At 41.5% G+C, this 18,658-nt stretch overlaps 1 protein-coding gene across 3 annotated transcripts in view; it reads left to right on the forward strand.

Annotated features, from left to right (window-relative positions):
* plcb1l (phospholipase C beta 1-like) overlaps positions 1-18,658 on the forward strand; it is a 160,387-nt gene that overhangs the window by 133,254 nt on the left and 8,475 nt on the right. For 2 of the 3 annotated variants that reach the window (XR_012599435.1, XM_074685036.1), the window contains exons 29-32: positions 561-637; positions 743-832; positions 956-1,013; positions 1,218-1,304. Coding sequence is in view for 2 of the 3 variants with exons in the window: in XM_074685036.1 (XP_074541137.1) it covers positions 561-637; positions 743-832; positions 956-1,013; positions 1,218-1,304 (312 nt within the window). In the remaining variant the exon portion in view is untranslated. Of the gene's footprint in view, positions 1-560; positions 638-742; positions 833-955; positions 1,014-1,217; positions 1,305-2,088; positions 2,114-18,658 lie in introns of all 3 variants that reach the window. The other variant, XM_074685038.1, reaches the window with a different exon arrangement.

Raw genomic sequence — 18,658 nt, forward strand, 5'->3', positions numbered from 1 at the left:
TTATGCTTTACTGGACTGAAAAAAATCAGAATGACTCCATGATTGTTTTGATCATTCTTTACAGCAAAAACATTTACAACCATGAACAATACATTGTTGTCTGATCAAAACCTCTTTTTATCCATGCTACGTTATCACTCGTGCCTGCCCTGGCTTGATAAAGTGCTGACTCTCTCCAGGTGTCTCAAGGCTCAGGAACGCCAGCACAAACTAGTCATATCAGCTAATGGATAAGTTCATGCCTCTATGAGCTCCAGGTCATCCTTCAGAATATTACAGCCATCGTTTGCTGCCTGGGCACATGTTCTGTCGCACTGAGTGGAAAAATAAATAAGTTCTGCTCCAGTACACCTGCACTGTGAGCACAGCTGAGGTGTTGTACAGGTTTATTCAGCAAAAGAGAGCAAGCACTTTGAGGACTGTGCTGTTTGTCTACCACTGTGTTGACTGTGAAAATCAAAATCTGAATTAGTTTAACTCTGATTCTGATTGAAAGCAGATGTTGCCTTTACTCTGTTTTGTTCAAGTATCAAACTGTGAGTCTCATATTGTGTCTCCAGCTGGTTGAGAAGCTGACCACCATTGCAGAGGAGTGCCAAAGTGCTCAGATGAAAAAGCTCAGAGACATCTGCGAGAAGTAAGACTGTGTTCAGCATGAAGCATGCACACAGAATCAGACTATCACAGAAAGCAGCCATAACTTTCAGCCCATCTGTTTTCTTCTCTATCTCTCTGTTAATAGGGAAAAGAAAGATCTTAAGAAGAAAATGGACAAGAAAAGGCAAGAGAAGATCAATGAAGCCAAATCTAAAGACAAGAATGTGACAGAAGAGTAAGTCACCATGTTCAAATCAGTAACAGTCAGTTGTCTGACCACTAGATGTCACCAAACGTTTACAGTTAATTCTGTTCTGACTGGTAGTTAGCTAAACCAATGGTACATTTCACCCTGCAGAGAGAAGCTTGAGATCAACAGATCGTTTGTCAACGAGGTGGTGCAGTACATCAAACGGGTAAGAGGCCTCTGGATAGGAATAAGTTTAGTATCTACAACATCAACACAGAATGATCACATGATAAACAAATTCAAGTCATACAGCGCAATTCAAAATGTCATCACACTTTTTACTTCTATACTATTGTGTCACAAAGTGAGTTGGTGTGTTTTGACATGCGAAGCCCTAATCATGCCCGCTGGTTTGTGCTTATGTGTGTAGCTGGAGGACGCACAGAGTAAAAGACAGGAGAGACTACAAGAGAAGCACAAGGACATCCGCCAGCAAATCCTGGATGAAAGGCCGAAGGTAAGACATCTGATGAAAGACAGGAGGAGATAAACTCTGAATTTATTGATTCTGGTCATTTACACACTGTTTCAAAATCCCATCAAATGCACTTCTAGGTGCAAATTTTGGAAACACGTCTCTGTTGTGTGGCGTGATCTGTTTGAAGCCACAAATCACAGCTTATTGGTCAATCTGTCCACCAGCAGCCTTGTAGAGTATACAGTCTTGGAGTATATTTGCACTGTTGGTTTAGTCAATGCACACGTTTCATTAACTGTAAGGAGAAACATAACAGGGGAAAAGTGAATAAATTTCGGTGAACCAAAGTGGATCCAACCTGGCTGTTCACCACAAGGGGGCAGTCTGATCCAGGTTTAGTTCCTCGCTTTTGTGTCAAAAGCTGTGACCATAAATAAGAAAGAAGTATTTATGTTTTTGGACAATTTAACCCTGACACTGCTGACAGAATGAGCCCTCCTGTGTTTAAATGTGGTGTCATAATGTGTAAACAACATAATATGTAAATAACATGTTTTCTTGGTGCGCTGGCGTGCTGGTTGATTGGATTGTAACATAGAGTAGATCGTAAAAACTGTGACGGTGCCTGCCGCTGTTTGTTCCTTTTATTACACCTCTTTGAATCAGGATGTCGTATCATCATGACGCTGTACTGCTGTATGCTTCTGACAAAGGGCCATTACTGAAAGTGATGCTTTACAGTACTTGTGTAAATGAAGGTGTAACTGCTGTTATTGTATGTGCCGCACAGTTCCCACCTTTGTTATTGTCACTGTCATTATAGGATGATTATGCAGCCGGAGAACATGGTAAGACCTATGCATCCATGTGCTCAGTATTAATACAGCATCATTGTCGTAGTATTAATAATCATACACCTGAGCCGCCGCTGTCTGCCAACCTGTGAATGTGCATCTCTGATACATCTGATACCATGAAAGCATCAGAATGCTGGATGAATTAGTGCAGTTATCTTCTCCAAGAACACGAACAGTGCGGCTGAATTGATGCGTGGCATAGCTGCATAACAACATAACAGGGGCAGCAGATTGGTTTGTGTATAGTGAGATCACACCACAGTTGGAGTGCTTGAATTTAATCCTGCATGTCAGTGTGAGTGTGAAAGGCAAGAACTTCACCATTTTGGGTTATCAGGAAGAAATATAAGATCAGTGTTGGTGTATTTTTTTTTTGAAGAAGGCTTTGCATTAACACTTCACAGTCTCTGAGGATCTCTAGACCCCATGGAGGAAAGGTTGCTTCACCTGTAGGATATTAGTAATAAACTGTCATACTGACAAGTATGCTATGTAGTAGTGATTTCAGTAAATCTACTAAACACAAACATGGTAACTGTCTTTCTCTTCTCTTTCCATTTGGCTTCTCTTGATCCCCCTCATGGTTTTTCTGACAACATTTTTCATCTGCTGCAGCACAACCTGTGTTACAGCGCCCTCCCAGACGAATTAAAATGACCTCCGCTTGCCGATGAGACACTTTGGTGTTTCCTCTTTTTTACTCATGTTGTCAAATGAATAGCACAGCGTACATTTACCTTGTCTACTCCAAATTTGGCGGTGTGTTTTTCATACCAGCAGCACAAATGAGGAGTTTTCTGTTGGAGACAGCTCCGTAACCACCCACTCTCACAGTGACAGCTCCTTGTGCCTTTGAAACCACTCAGAGTTAAGTGTGGGAGGTGCAGTATAGACATCCAGCCCAAGAGCTCACATATAGTCTGTCTTTAACATTTTATCCTAACACTACAGCATGGGGAAATAAAGTAGTGACACTAAAACACTGGCCAGACAGTAGTATGATAAATAAATTGACAGAAAGGAGTCTTAAGACTGTATCTACCTATTCATAAAAACTGAGTATTCTTGTCATTTATTAGACTTGTGATGATTCATTGAGGCAGCTCTTACTCATCATTTACCACAGCACTTTCCCGGACTCTGCTTTGTTTTCTCACTGAATGGTTCTCACAACATAGTAACTCAAGAGTCATCTTTTGACCTGATGTCACTATTACATCTGTAAATCTACATCCAGACCATGGTTTATTTCATTTGCCTGAACGGAGTAGTTCTCCAGCTTCCCCTGAGATCGCTATCTTCTCTGGAGGAAGGCAGTAAACAATGCCCAGGCTTGTGTTGGTCAAAATATACAGAGTATCACCCACACTACTTGGAGAGCATTCAGAGCAATGAATGCATTTTTTTTTTTTTTTTTTTTTTTTTGAGAATAGTACCTGGATGGCTTTAATGTGTTAAAACGTGGGAAAGAACATCTCAACTGTTACTTACCAGGGAGGAATAGAATAGAATAGAATAGAATAGAATAGAATAGAATAGAATAGAATAGAATAGAATAGAATAGAATGGGGCAATGATCTATGGGCATAATTGGAATAAGGGTTTTTCTTGTCACAGGGAGCATCTTGTATTTTAAGTTCAAACTATGATACACCAATACTGTGGCTGTTTATTCAGCCTCTTTCAGTATTTTTGAGATTTTTTGCTTGATCCTAGATAAATTTCATTCAATTTTTAACTATGTATGCTAGTCCTTTTAAACTGAGCACATGAAGAGACTTGGTTCCATTACAGTAGATAGAGTAGGAAACTGGGAATAGAGAGGTGGGGTGATGTACATTAGAATAGAATAGAATAGAATAGAATCGAATAGAATAGAATAGAATAGAACTTTATTGTCATTGTAACAAGTACAACAAAATTGAAGTCACAGCAGCAATCAAGAAAACAGGAGTAAGTGTATGAGTAGGTGTAAAGAAAGTACAAAAAGGTCCATAAGAAAATAGATGATGACAGCTTGTCCATCATTGTCCAGTTCAGCCAGTCTCCACCTCCACAGGGTCCAGGACTGAGCTTCTTCAGCAGTCTGTTCAGTCTCTGTCTCCTGGATCCTGTCTGCTCACAGCAGGTGAAGCTCTTCCAATGTGGCGTTGGTGTCTGATGTTAGCTCTGTTAGCCATGTCTGTGAATAGCATGATGCTACTCTGCCTTCTGGTATACCCTCTGTTGCTGAGTTAGCATGGCTAGCTCGTCCATCTTGTTGGAGAAAGATCTTACGTTCCCAATATCGATGGATGGAAGGACAGGTCCATGTCGTCTGTTCTTAGCTCACACCTGAGAACCAGCACGTCGTCCTCACCTCCTTCTCCTCACCTTGTGGGAAGACACCAGGCCTTGCACCAGTTAGCATTGACGTGCTACAGGCAGCAAATAGCTGAGTTCACATATAAACAATGCAGCCATGGTTACATGTTGGATCTCCAGACAAACACAGGAGAAAAAGTAGTAAAAATATCACTGAAGCCACAAAAAGTTTGGTGTCCATGACCAACAAATGGGCCATACAAAGTAATGAACCACTCCAAATACAAGGATTACGAAAAAGAGACAAAAAAAACTACATGAAACCGACAAAGAAGAGAGAGCTGCTGCAAAAGGCAGCCATAGCCAACAAGGCGGCGCCTAGCAACCTAAAAAATTGAATTAAAGGGCCAAAGGTGGGAATCAAATTTGAGCCACTTTTGTCAAGAGCTTCTCTGCAGGTTGTGTGTGATTAACCTCTTACCACCTAAATTAATTTAAAATTATATAAGAACATTGTTTTTTCTTGTTTTTGCATTTTTACAGATGCTTGATTGAGCGGTAATTGCACATTTGAGTAGTAGCACATATAATAGTTATAAATAGGTTATATTATCTTTTAAGACATAACAAGTTCACCCTCTGACCAAGATATAGCAACAGAGGGCATTTGATATAATCCTTGATATGTGTAGAATATGTATTAGTAGGCATCAGCAGGATACAAAGGTCATATCAACTGCATTTACGTATGTTGCAGACTTGTGACAACAGGCATCAAGGGGTTAAGCAGCATTCTCCAGCCAGGTTTGACTGATAAAGACTGAACTTCCCTAAAGTCTCCTCCTGCACCTCCACATCCAGGAGCCACCTGTGCTTTTAGATATATTCAACTAATAAGCCAATCAGTTCAGCTGTAGAACTTTACAGTAGGGCTGGGTATTGCTAAGAAACTCAAAATTCGATTTGATTTCAATTCTATTTTCATGCCACATGTGAACATATGTGGTATGACACCTCACTATTTGGAGCAATAAAACAACCCAAATGTCAGACTTTTAAGTCCCCCACCCCACTTGCCAGGAGGTGAATCGATTCAGAGGATTTGCTGGATCCATGTTGAATTGGGCGAGGAAATATTGGGGTGCATCGATTAATTGACATTTTTACCCACCCCTACTTTACAGACTTGCATTTCTCAGCATCGTGTTCCCCCAGCAGCATTTCCTTGTCTGTGATCAGTCTTATTTTTAAGCTCTGCCCAGTGTCAAGTGGAAATGTCCTTAGGCAGAACACTGAACCCCAAAGAATTCCCAATGAGCCGGTCATCGGCCTTGTATGGCAGCTCTGATACCATCTGTGCATGTGAGTGTGATGAATATAAACCATTGTAAGGCACTTGGCTTGTGTAATGAATTCTCTAAAACTGGTGAATGTGGTCTATTCAGCAGAGTGAAGTGACAACTCCTCCAAATTAATAAGAGGCAAAGGGAGATACAGTTAAATTGGTGTAGAGGAAGACTGTTAGCTATTCAGTGAATTCTTATTGGAGGGATGTAAACAACAAAAACAGGCATAAACAAAGAAAGTTTAAGGACTGAGGGCACGAGGAGCTCAAACAGAGGTTAATGGTTTAGGGTATAAATAGCAGCACACTGCTGCTGATATAAACAAATATCTATGTTGTCTGTCTGTGTATGTGTGAGCGGGTGTGCTTGTGCATGTGTGTGTATCAGTATGCAAGTATGTTAGTCTTCATAAATCAGAGAGAGGAAGATGCAACATACTTTCTGTCTCACACAGTTCTGACCCAGTTTCTTCTTTGGGCTTGGAGCAGTCACTAATGGACAGCTATAACTATCCCTGGTGGAGACCCTGAGAGCCCAGCAGCCAACAGTAGTTGTGTGTGTGTGTCTCTGTGTAAGTGTGTGTGTGATTGTGCAATAACCTAAAAACTAGCTCTGGTAGAAGACAAACAGCTTTCTGGTTACAGTGACCACTTATCCTTTCTTCCATGTCCTTGATCGCCCTAATTGGAAAGTTGGTGTCCTGAAACTATTTCTAAAATACTTCAACTCTGTTTGTTGAATGGTAAGCTGGCGCTGTTAACAGATATCAGCCTGCTGGAGAATAATTTGGCATTCATCTATGACCGCCAACAAACAGAGTCTGTTGTTCCCATCAATAATATTATCACAAGCCTGTAAGCTCTACTTGATGGTTTCGCCTACTGTCATTCTTTTCTTTTGGAAACTTATTTTAAAAGACAGCTCGTTGAATGATCAGCGTTTGACTGCAAGCTACTTTTTACTAAGTTTGGGATTGATATACTGAGTTGCAGATGAGACAATGATTTCTCCGTAAAGAATCTTTTTGATATGATGGAAGGTTGAACTGAAGGTCCTAAATTTGTGCTATTATGTTTGGTCTCATTTAGAAAAAGTGTAATGAAGACATGAGTGAGTTGAACAGGGAAGACGTTTTTTAAAGCTTTATTTTGTCCTCCTGGTACTGCTGTAGATAGACATGCACCAATTGATTGGCTGGCCAATCAATTGGTGCCGATTTCCTCAATTTTGGGAGATCAGTGATCAGTGATCGGCCCATCCTTGCATATAAAACTGATCTTATATACCTCCGGGGAGGTCTGACAGCCAGCCTTTGTTACTTTTTGCTCTTAGACCTAAAACTCAGGACAATTTATTGGTTGTTTAAGTTATACATAAAGACTTTATTGTTTTACTGGTATTATACAATGATTTTCAATAATATAAAATTGCAACATTGAAGGTATATACTATCAGTTATAAAAAAAATAATAATAAAAAAAAAAAAAATCGATATCAGCAGGTCAGGCTTTTTAAAGATCGGTGATTGGTGATCGCCCAGAAAATTGTGATTGGTGCACCCCGAGCTGTAGAGGCTTTAGAGAATTTACAGCTTAAAAAACATGACTCATGTTTAGAAAATCCCTTCTTTCAGCATGACCTCGTCATTTCAACAAGTCTCATCAGGATCTTATGAAGATTTTGTGCTATTTTTAGAACAAACTGTTATGACCAAACCAATCAGGGATTTCTAAAACAACTGAACCTGCAGATCATCTGCACGCATTTAGCATGAACACACAACATTGCTCCTTGATATTCATGCTTAAAATATGGACAAGTATTATTATTTAAACAACAAAAATAAATTAATCTCCTTAAAATATTTTAAAACAACTAAATGGCAAACAGTTTAATTGCATAAATAGCCTGAATTGTATTACTGAGTTTAGTTTTCACAGATGTGAATATATTGCTGATCTTTATCAAGCTCTGTCCCTCTCATTATGACTAATTCAAATCGACAGCATGAACACTTCATCAGGAGTCTGTACACATCTCTGATTTTTCTTGGAATGCGTCAATCAGTCATGGTTTCATTGTCATTCCTGTTGCTGTCCTCTGTATAGGAGACAAGCATCAAATTGCTGAGATCACTCTTCCTGACAGAACCTGTCAGTGTGTAAACGGATGTCATCACACAGTGAAAGATGGTCTTAGAGCTAAAAGTGAACTTCTTTCTTTGTGTGGTTCCCAAGATGTAAGAGCTACCACCTTGGTATCAGTGTTGCTGTAAGTTGAACACTGTTTGTGGGCTAAGGATGTGTTCTAAAACATCCATAGTGTATGTTTACAAGCATAAACAGTTATTACGTTTGATGAGTTAGATCATTTGAAAACATGTAACTCACCTGTCTGTGTTCATTAAGTGTAAACAGGTATCATCATGCCTGACATAGTCAAAGCTAATGGAATGAAATGTTACTTCTTAGTTTATGCACAATGAAGATCTGTAGGTTGAATGACTCCGAAGTGATGCTTGGGATACTTCAAGGATTATGTCCTAAACTGAAGACCAACTGAGACAGAGACACACATTGTCGTCACTGCACAGCGTGTGCACTCAGGTGTTATCGTCCTGTTAATGATCCAATCAAAAACCCACCCAGGGGTCAGGAATACTTGGCACGATGACCAAGTCTTACAGCTTGGGTCCTGCTGAGATGATCCCTCCTCATCTCCTCTTGAAAATTTTAGCCACATTGTTTCTTCACTTTGTGTCTGCTGTAACTTCCTGCTGCCACATGTTGATTGTAGGTACCTGTTGACTGATTATGAAGGAGGGTTTGACAGTGTTGAGTGATGTTTTTTGTTACTGCCTTATGATGTAGAAGCACTTGTTTTCATATCCCACTTTGCAACCAAACACAGTGAACAGATTAATACGTAGCCCCCTCTCTCTGCTCTGTGAAGCTTTGGTTATTAAATCAGACGAACCAGACTATTATGTGCTTCCTTTACATCAGTCATCTCTAGCTCTCTGCTTTTCTGGCTTTGAATAGTGGTAACGCAGTATCTGTGTGTGTTGGTAAATACATGTGTGCATTGTGCTTGAATTTACGTCATATTTCCGAGAACATGCTGATTCTACTTTAAGTTATTAGAAAGAGGTAGAAAATCTGCTGGTGTCCCCCCTACTGCTCATGCTATGACCACCACACAAAACCACGCGTGAGGACGCACACACCCATTCGCTCTGCAAGCAGGAGTCCTCTGTAGTCGTCATGGAAACTCGGGTCCCCCTCACTCCACCCCTCCCCACCTCTCATATTCTCCTCTACCCTTCATGACTCTCAGCAATCTGTTAATTTGGAACTGAGTCCTTGTGACGCAATCCCATGATGGTGTACTGAAGGAGGAAGAAAGCAGCAGCAGCAGGAGGAGGAAGAGGAGGAGGAGGAGAGGGGGAAGTCTGAGCGAGGAGATGAAGAGAATGAGCTTGCTCCAGCAGCACAAATGACAAACTAAAGAGACTGAGCATATGACCGCGCTCTCTTTCCCTCTGTGTCTCACTTTGTGTTGTATGGGTGGCCACTATTTTTCCCCCATCAGACTTTGATCTGCATCATCCTGGCCTGCTGGGTTGGCATCAATAATGCACTTGTGTCCACACACACACACACACACACACACACACACACACACACACACACACACACACACACACACACATAATATCTGTTGGGAACACTGAGTGCAGACCAGACACAGTGAAATAAAATCCATTGTGAGTGTGTGTGCCCATGCTGCATGCTTGGTTACTCCTCTGTTCTATTATGCTAGTTGCTATTCTAGATCAGAGCATGAGGGTTCATTATGTATGCCCACATATGAAGCTCTCCAGGGTTGTGCTCTGTCTAAGGAATGTTCAACACTGATCTCAAGCTGTAAACTGTCCTCTTTACATGTTTTTGAATTTTTTGGTTTCTCAGTGTGAGCCATCCTTAGGGAGACTTAGTATCTATTAGAAGGATTGAGGATTACATAAGGAAGAAGAGGCTGCTACAGGTTTAGGTGTCAAGAGAAACGTTGTGCCGTCACATGCTAAACTACTGCCCTCGACAAGCGCTAACATCCTGCACATGTGACATGGTCTGAATTGTAGAGATCAGCGAATGGAGCAGCAGTCTTGATATTCCACTCTTTGATCCACAACATCTATTCATTAGTCACCAATTAAACCTTACAGCTCCCTCAGGTAGGGGCAGTCTTCAGGGAAAGGTCAGTTATATAGCAGGATTCATGGTTATAATAAATTAAATGACTGTTTTGTCATTAGCCTTCTATGTTAGTGTTAGTTTTGTTTTTCACATTGTCCCTCCTTCCCTCAGCTGCTGATCAAGCACACAGCATCACAGGAGCTACATTTCTCAGCAGAGCTGCAACAAATGGTTTAAAACACCTTTTATAGCAACAAATTACAACCCCAGTCTCAAAAGGGTTGGCTTGATTTGTAGAATTTTAACTGTTGATTTGATTGATGATTGATTGAATTGGTACAGACAACATATCGGTGCTGAAACTGAGAGAAATATATGCTCAGTTTTAAATTGATGCCAGCAACAGGTTTCAGAAAGTTGGGACAGCGAGATGTTTACCATTGTGTTGCATCACCTCTTCTTTTAACTGCACTCTGTTGATGGTGTTTTTTTCTCGTCCTTCCCTCACATGGGGTTTCAGCTGCTTATCACAAAGCTGTTCTTTGTGGTATTTTTCTCTTCATGATCCAACAAATATTCACATTGGGTGACAAGACAAAACTGCAGACAGGCCAGTTTAGCGTGCAGAGTTTGGTACTACATGGAGTAATGCTGTTGTTCTTCATGTAGGAAGTCATTCCTCACAAAGTGTTGCCTAGATGGCCACATATGTGGCTCCAAATCCTGTTCGAATAATAAAAAGTGACTTCCTAGACGTGTGAGCTACCCATGCTATATGTGCAGATGCATGTATGGATGATGTTTCTATTTGTTTTCCTTTTGCATGTTTTAATCTTAACCTGCATTTATGGATACGGCTACTAACTGTTCACAGGCAGTAGTTTTAGGAAGTGATTTTGAGCTCATGCGGTAACTTCCACTGTAGAGTCACTGCATAACGAAGCAAACATTCAATACTAGTATATGAAATGCCCCTCACATGCATCTCTGAAAAATGGGAGACCAGGGCCCTGTTCTACGAAGCAGGATTACTCCCTAGAGAGGTAGCTTTGAGGATAAGTTCCAGATTCCCTGTTCTACGACACGGGATCACTCCTCATCGAGGCGAGTCTCCATGGCAACATGCGCTAAACAGCTAACCTGCTCTGGGGCAGCTTAGGTTCCAGACTGAACTCACAGACTTTAAAAACCCCGCCCACTGACCAATGAGCCCTCAAGAAAAAATGGTTTGTCCGTTCTTAGAAGTTGGTAGTACATGACACTATCTACAGGTAGTTAAAGGGAATGAAGAACTCTGATATCCGTAATAAGATCTTCAATGCCAACACTTCTGTTCCATGACAATATTTTATTGCCCGTATTGAAATTGTGACAGGAATTCATGTGGGGCTCATGTGGGCTACATATCACACAAAAAATGTAAACACGATAGGAATGAACAAATGAATAAATTCATCTAAGAAATGAATTAGGTATGTTGCATGTTACAGTAAAAGTGCATGCTGAACAGTGCTATTTCAGGATGATAATGGCACAAAATATTTTTTTTGCACTACACTTACGCATTTAGACTGTCAGCAATTTTCTGCCAGCACTCCTTCTGTCCTTTAGCAGCGGCGACGGTGCTGCTTTTAACGTTAATTACATGTTTCACCTCGTCATACTTCCTCATGATCACCTCCTGCTCCTCCTGTGTGAAGTATGTGGTCCTTCTCTCTCTGGCCTGCTCTGACGCTCCAGACTGCTCCATGTTCACGATTGGTCAGATGCAGCGGCTCCGCCTTATATGCGTGCACGCGCTCATTGCCAAGCTGGATCAACTTATGAGGTTGATAACCAGCATCGTAAAACCGTGTAGCGAGACCGCCAGCTACTGCGCTCAGTTCAGCGAGGTAGCTCCAAGGCTATGTCACTAGACTGAACTTGCTTCGTAGAACAGGGCCCAGGTATGTGCGAGTGTGCTGCTTAAACATCAATCTGATACCACTGACTGTTGAGAGCTCAAATGTTCATCTCCATTCAGGCAGGTATTTTTTTTACTGCCATTAAGGATGGATTATTGCTGCAACAGGCTACTTCTGCTTTAGCAGTAAAGAAAAAAGATTTGAAGTGATACTGAGCTTGAATATAGCCTCCCAGCTGAACGCTAAGTCAAGGAACTTCATGTTTCAGTGAAGACACTGCTGCTGACATGCTCGGCATTTATCTCAATTTTTTAATGAACAGTCACATTTGTGTTTATTAGTCACAATGTTGTTAAGGTTCTTTGTGTCTTTGTGTGGCCCCGGGATTCAATCACACGCCCCATGTAAGACGCTACAATCATCAGAGCATGTAGTCTGGGTTCAATTACAACTCTTGGCCACTAGCCCTTCACTGTTTGTCATTCTCTCCTTCATCCCAGTTCCTTTGTCCTAACTCAGCGCTCGTCTGACCCTCTTTAGTAGACATTTTCTGCATGATTTAAGACCACTGCAGTCACACTTCCACATTTCTCCTTGATGTGGCATTGTCCATCCATCTATCTTCTACCACTTACCCTGTTCAGGGTCGCGGGTGGCTGGAGCCTATCCCAGCTTTGAGCGGGGTAGAGGCGGGGTACACCCTGGACTGGTCGCCAGTTATTCACAGGGCCGACACACACAGACAGACAGCCTGTCATGCACACTCACACCTATAGGCAAATTAGAATCTTCAGTTAACCTGATGAGCATGCTTTTGAAATGTGGGAGGAAGCTGGTGTACAGAGAGTGAACCCACGCATGCCAGGGCAAACGTGCAAACTCCACACAGAAAGGCCCAGCTTGACCTTCTTGCTGTTAGGGAAAACAGTGCTAACCACTGCACCATCGTACAGCTCCATTGTCCATAGTACAAAAAATTATTACAGTGTTATTTTGAATGAATGAGTATTCTTACATAATACGAAGTTGGCAGAGAATTTTCAGCCTTGACTAATCTTCACAAAACATGCTTTATTTTTAGCCACCAAACTTTATTTTCCAAGAAATTTGCTGGACTGCTTCTCACCAGTAGGGTGATACAATAGCAGATATTGGAACATGAGAAAAGTTAAGAGTAAAAAAAATCCCATATGTTTCTTTCTATTCAGTGTAGTGAAGTAAGAAGAACTGTAAGAAGTAACAAAAATAGCTTTGTTTCTGTGAGAAGAAAAGCAGGGATTTCTGTGTTACTTAACATAAACAATGGAACAAACACCTTTGTGTGATGTGAAAGTGGCACACAAAGTGAAGCCTGTACAGAGAACCAGCTCTCCTAATCATCTTTCATCTAGCTGTTTTGTTGTTTTGACCGAGACTGTTGTTGTGGTTCACTCTGCAGCTTTCATTGACCTTCTTTCCAGTAGCAGCAGGGAGCTGTTTTTCACAGAAAGATGAGAAAAATACACTGTATGCCACCTTCTCTACACCAAACTGCAGAATAACAGTGTAAGCCACCAGATGGTGAACACAGCGGAGCATTTAGAGGCTAATGAGCAAGACTTTCTGTTGTTGGTTATTTTTTTTAAGTTATAAGAAACCACCACTGTGGTGAACAATGTGAACAATGATTAGATTTACTGCATTTCTTTTGAGTTTTGTGATAGACGTTTCTAATCAGGGGTCTCAGCTTCACGGCCTACCACACCATTTCATATGGCCAATTTATAATGATTTATGGTGAAAGGCAGCTGCCTGCCTGACCCATGGCTGGCTCTGCTGTTGGGACTGGGGAAGATTTCCCAGTTGACCCTGAACGCAGCATAACCAGTACGTGAAACAGAGCGGTGAATGCCAAAGTCCTCAAAAACATTGTTAGAGCAAGATGTCTCTGTCAAAGGCTAAGGGAAAGGTTGATGTCAGGCACACATTGTTTCAGGAGAAGTAGGAGAATTATTGTTTTTGTCAAACTTCAAGGGATTCACACCTGTCTCATATACAAAGAGAAGGTTGCCGTAAAACCTTGTGTGTCATTATTCAACTAAACATGAGGAGCAATCTGCATAGGACTAGGAAGATGAACTGATACAACAAGCTGTCAACACAGCAAAACGTGTCCCAGAGAGAAAGAAAGGAAGCAAATCAAGAATAGGTGCAGGCTTGGGCCCCGTTTAGGCCATGTCCACACGTAGCCGCATATATTGTTATGCGTTTACGCCTGTCGTCCACACAAAACCACAGTTTAACGTCAACGACAACAATATTTTCTAAAAACTCCGGCCAAAGTGGAGATTTTGAAAAACTCCGGTTTCATGTTTTTTTGTAGACGCCGGTAAACAGAGTTTTCGGTTCACCGCTGAATGAGGGGCTCATTCTGGTTGGCTGACACGGATTTTATGTCTGGAAAATACTGCCCATTATGGGTTTGGCATGCCTCGAGCCGCACTCACCAGTGGATTTCCCCGCTGCGTGTGGACGAAAGTATTTTTTTAAAACGACCAAGGGGGGGATATTCATTTTTGAAAATACCCGGCTATGTGTGGACATGGCCTTACACAACGTTTCATCTGAAAACGCTAAAACGCAGTGAAAATAATCTGCGTTTACAGAGAAACGCTGAGGGACTGAAAAAACTGTAGTAAGCATGCCAGGCCTGTAGGTGGTGCTATAACTGTCTTGTTCAGAAGCAGCTTTTGGGAGATCTCCAACGAAGTAGAGTTGAGCTGATCATCTGGGGTTTTGGGGACTACATAGTTAAAAAGTGAAGCAACAGATGCAAATTTTGTTGAAAGACATTCAGCAAATACAGCAGATTGAGCAGCACAAGTGGTAGATCGCGACAATCGTACCAATGGTCCAATGGTACTGTTGTCCTGTTGTATGCGTGCGTGCGGAGTGTGACGTCAGCATTTCCACTGAAAACTCCGGCTTACACGGCAACGGTGTCAACAGCGTTTCAGAAAAATCCCAATCTGGAGGCTGTTTTCAAAAGTTTGCGTTCCAGGTCAGCTGAAACATCGTTTCTGTGTAAACGCAAGGCTGAAATGCAACAAAACTTTTGCGTTTCACCATAAAACTGTTGTCGTGTAAATGGCCCCTTGGTGATGTCCATCTTCAGGCCATAGGAAGGGTTTCAACTTCCACCCCCCTCAGAGCAAATGAGACCCAGCTGTCTGAGAGGACGCACTCTCTGGGGTCTGGCAGCAAGCATCTGGCAAGAAAAGCCAAATATGACTGTAAAATAGTTCATGCTGAGAAGCACAGTTTGAACACTTGGACTTTTTTGTGGGACACCAGAATTGGGCCCCTTGTGAGAACATTGAATACTCATGATCTTGTGTTTTGAGTTTGACACCTGAGACTGTTGTTCCTCTGTTCCTGATGCAAAAAGACATCTTGTAACTTTTCTTCTTTATCTTAAATTTTTAAACAGAAAGACATTTAAAGCCATATAAATAGGTATATTATGTCTATATTTGTTTACAGCCCATTATACATCCCCATGTCATTGACACCTTTTTGATACATACATTTTGATACAACTTTTTTTTACACATACCAATGATCAAGAAATGTCTTAGAGCATCATAAGCTCCAAAGCATAGGAGTACATTATAAAATTACATCACACAGAACATTTCAGAGGTTACCTCCTCTTTGAACCAGTCCTTTTAGGGAGAACACTCATTACTGCACATGCACGGTGGAGGTATGCAGGGGTGTTTTTCTAATTCCTCTGAAGAGAGGAATCTGAAAAAAAAATCCTACAGAGCAACACATGATTTATGAGTTTACACACACACACACACACACACACACACACACACACACACACACACACACACACACACACACACACTAAAAAAGGTAGATGGAAAAGGATCATGCAGTGTATGCTGAGCAGCTGCTGCCTCGGTCTCTTTCTTTCTGTATCCAAGTTGCTCTCTCTTGCATTGGGGTGCTGCACTTCCCTTTTTTACCTAGGACCAGTACAACAGAAAGAATGTAAATGAAGGGACGTTGCCCTTTCTCACTCCTTCACACACACTCAAAAACTACCTTCAGTGCATGATGGGCCTCGTTTATCCTAAAATAGACTCTGATGATGTCAGGGTGGTGACCTTGTCTCATTTCTTGGACGTGAGATCTCAGATTCAGCCTAAGCGGATGGCATTTGGATACGCAATGTGTCTCAAGGTCAGGACACGCACACCAGCACACACCACAGATTACACATAACTCACCAGAGAAGATGTCTGGATTTTAACATGGTCTGAATAGAAGCAGCAGCTAGCTTAATCACAAATTCAAGGACAATAGTGAAACTTCCTGCAACTGCATGGAGGCTCAGCTACATAGCAGTGTGTTGCTACATGAGAGGCTTTTTTGCAGCGCTGCAGCAGGCGTTATGTCAAGGCTCAAAGCAAAGAATTAATTTGGCTCTTTGGAGGCCTTCTCTGCCTCCCTTGATAGCTCCTCAAAATGAGGACAGCTGGTGAAGAAGGTCACTGAGAGCTGTATTTTAAGAAAGGCAGAATTGTGTGTATGTGTGTGTGTGTGTGTGGTTTGTTGACAGATGACAGGTCTTCAGAGGAGAGAGACAGATTTTAAAGCTGGCTGCAGAGCGACAACAGGTCGGTGTTCAAATAGAAACTCAACTTCATGCACATACATACATTCTGTAAAACACATTGAGTACACAGAGTGAGAGCAAATAACACCTTCAGAGTAAACACACACATCCGTCTGTTTTTATTTTTCTTGAGCAACACTGGGTTTAAAAACAGATCATGACAAATCAGACAATGGTGTCATGGTTGGAAAGCATTAAAGCTGACCTCATTACATTGCACTTGTCTACATTTTTCAATGCTTTAAATTTAGGGTCTTTACTTGTTAGTAAACACAAATTCAAACTAGGCTCCTCCTTCCTGGCTCAGTGCCAGCAGCAGCGCACACCCACTGCCTCTGACCGTGACTACGTGAACACACCCACTAGCCCAGCAACCACCTGTGGCATTGCATTTCTATGTGGGAGAGATTGAAGAGCCATACATCTGACTTGACATGTTAGCACAAGCTAATCACAGGTATTTGATGCATACCTGCTCACCAGAATGCCAACTCTTCATCCTGTGCTGCTCTCCAAGTTCCCGAAAGAGAATGAAAGTTGAGCAAAGCTTCACCCTTGTTTAGTAAAAAGCTTTTTCTGTTTGGCATTTTGTGTCACTTTGGTTGTTTTTCTTGTTCCGTGCTATGTCCATCATTGTAGCCACTCAGGTTAGTTTTTTTCACTCACTAATCAACACGCAAAGTCACTTGCTGACTTAGAATGCCGTCACTGGCTGAGGTAACCACACTTGCTCTCTGTCTAGAAACATCCCAATTACAACCAAAACATAAAAATACAGGCAGAGGAGAGGGTTCGAGGCAGACATAGACAATGAAACACTTGTATAGAGGACCAGAAGTAAAGATTGAGCAGAATTATTCCCGATAAAAATGGCATTTTAATTTTTTAGGAAAATCCTGCAGATCCTTTGGTTAACCACTTTGACTTGTAATCTGTTATAGCCTCTTAAAAGAATTTCAGGGTTAAAAAAAAACAAAAACAAACAAAACAGAAATTATATGCTTTTTATGACACATTTACATTTTTGAAGAAGTGTTGACATCTTTTCCAACAAGACAAGCAGACATCACAGTTAAATTGGCCATTATCCACTCCCATTATTGTGTTTATGATGCCTCAGGAGGATATGTCAACAACATTCAGATGAATCTGTGTTGCATCTGCAATCATCTGCTGTTCTTATACTTCTGTCTGAGAATATGAATGCAATCAGATTTTGGTTGGTTTCCTTTGCTGTGCAACTTGCATTTCTCTTTGCTTTGCTGTTATAAAAGTGACGACCACATGATCTTCAGAGAAACAGGGAGAGACTTCTTCTTTAATATATCTGTATAAAAATGCAGCTTGCACTTTGCTTTGAGCCATTTAGACCCACTGTGGCGAGACAGAGTAAAGCCTCTGTGTAACCAACAATTTACAGTAAAACAGATGGACAGAGTGTAAAGAGTAAGAATAAACTTTACTGAGGAAATTTGTTGTGGACTCAATTCTGACATCATACTGCCTTCACAGATAGAAGAAACTATAGCACACTCCCTACAGCCTCCTGCCCAGATAACGTCCCCGCCCCCAACCCTGAGAACCATATAGATTTCATTTGATTTAAATGGGTAGAAAAAAGTTTTTGAAACAGTTCATTACATTTGGGGACTCTGCACCTCCTGCCAGATGGCTGGAGCTCATACTCAGAGTAAAGGATGTGTGACAGGTCCAGCAGAACTCTCTGCGCCTGCCTGAGTACAGTCTACTCATAGATGGCCTGGAGGGAGAGTTTACCAGTCCTCCCCATCACCTTCATGGCAGACTGTACCAGACAGTGAAGTTTCCAAGACCAAGATTTTTTTTTTCCAGGTATATCGGTGAATTTTGTTGGACTTATGATCCAAACTTTCGCTAACTTCTTAAGTTGCTGGACTTTAAACTGCAAAAAAAGTTAGTCTTTGCTGGAGGCTGTTAATTGCTAATTACTGACTTCACTAGTGATCATTTGAAGAGGCATATTTCTTCCTGAGAGGATAGCCGATGAGTTCTGAGATGCAGAGAGACATTCACTGTAATCATATTCCTCCTGTGGTGCAGCCCCCTCTGTTTATGAGGTCTTACTTTTTCTCTTT

This window comes from Halichoeres trimaculatus, unplaced genomic scaffold, assembly GCF_033239565.1.
Source record: "Halichoeres trimaculatus isolate MK-OKI-2021-1 unplaced genomic scaffold, fHalTri1.1 fHalTri1_scaffold_13, whole genome shotgun sequence".
Taxonomy (NCBI): domain Eukaryota; kingdom Metazoa; phylum Chordata; class Actinopteri; order Labriformes; family Labridae; genus Halichoeres; species Halichoeres trimaculatus.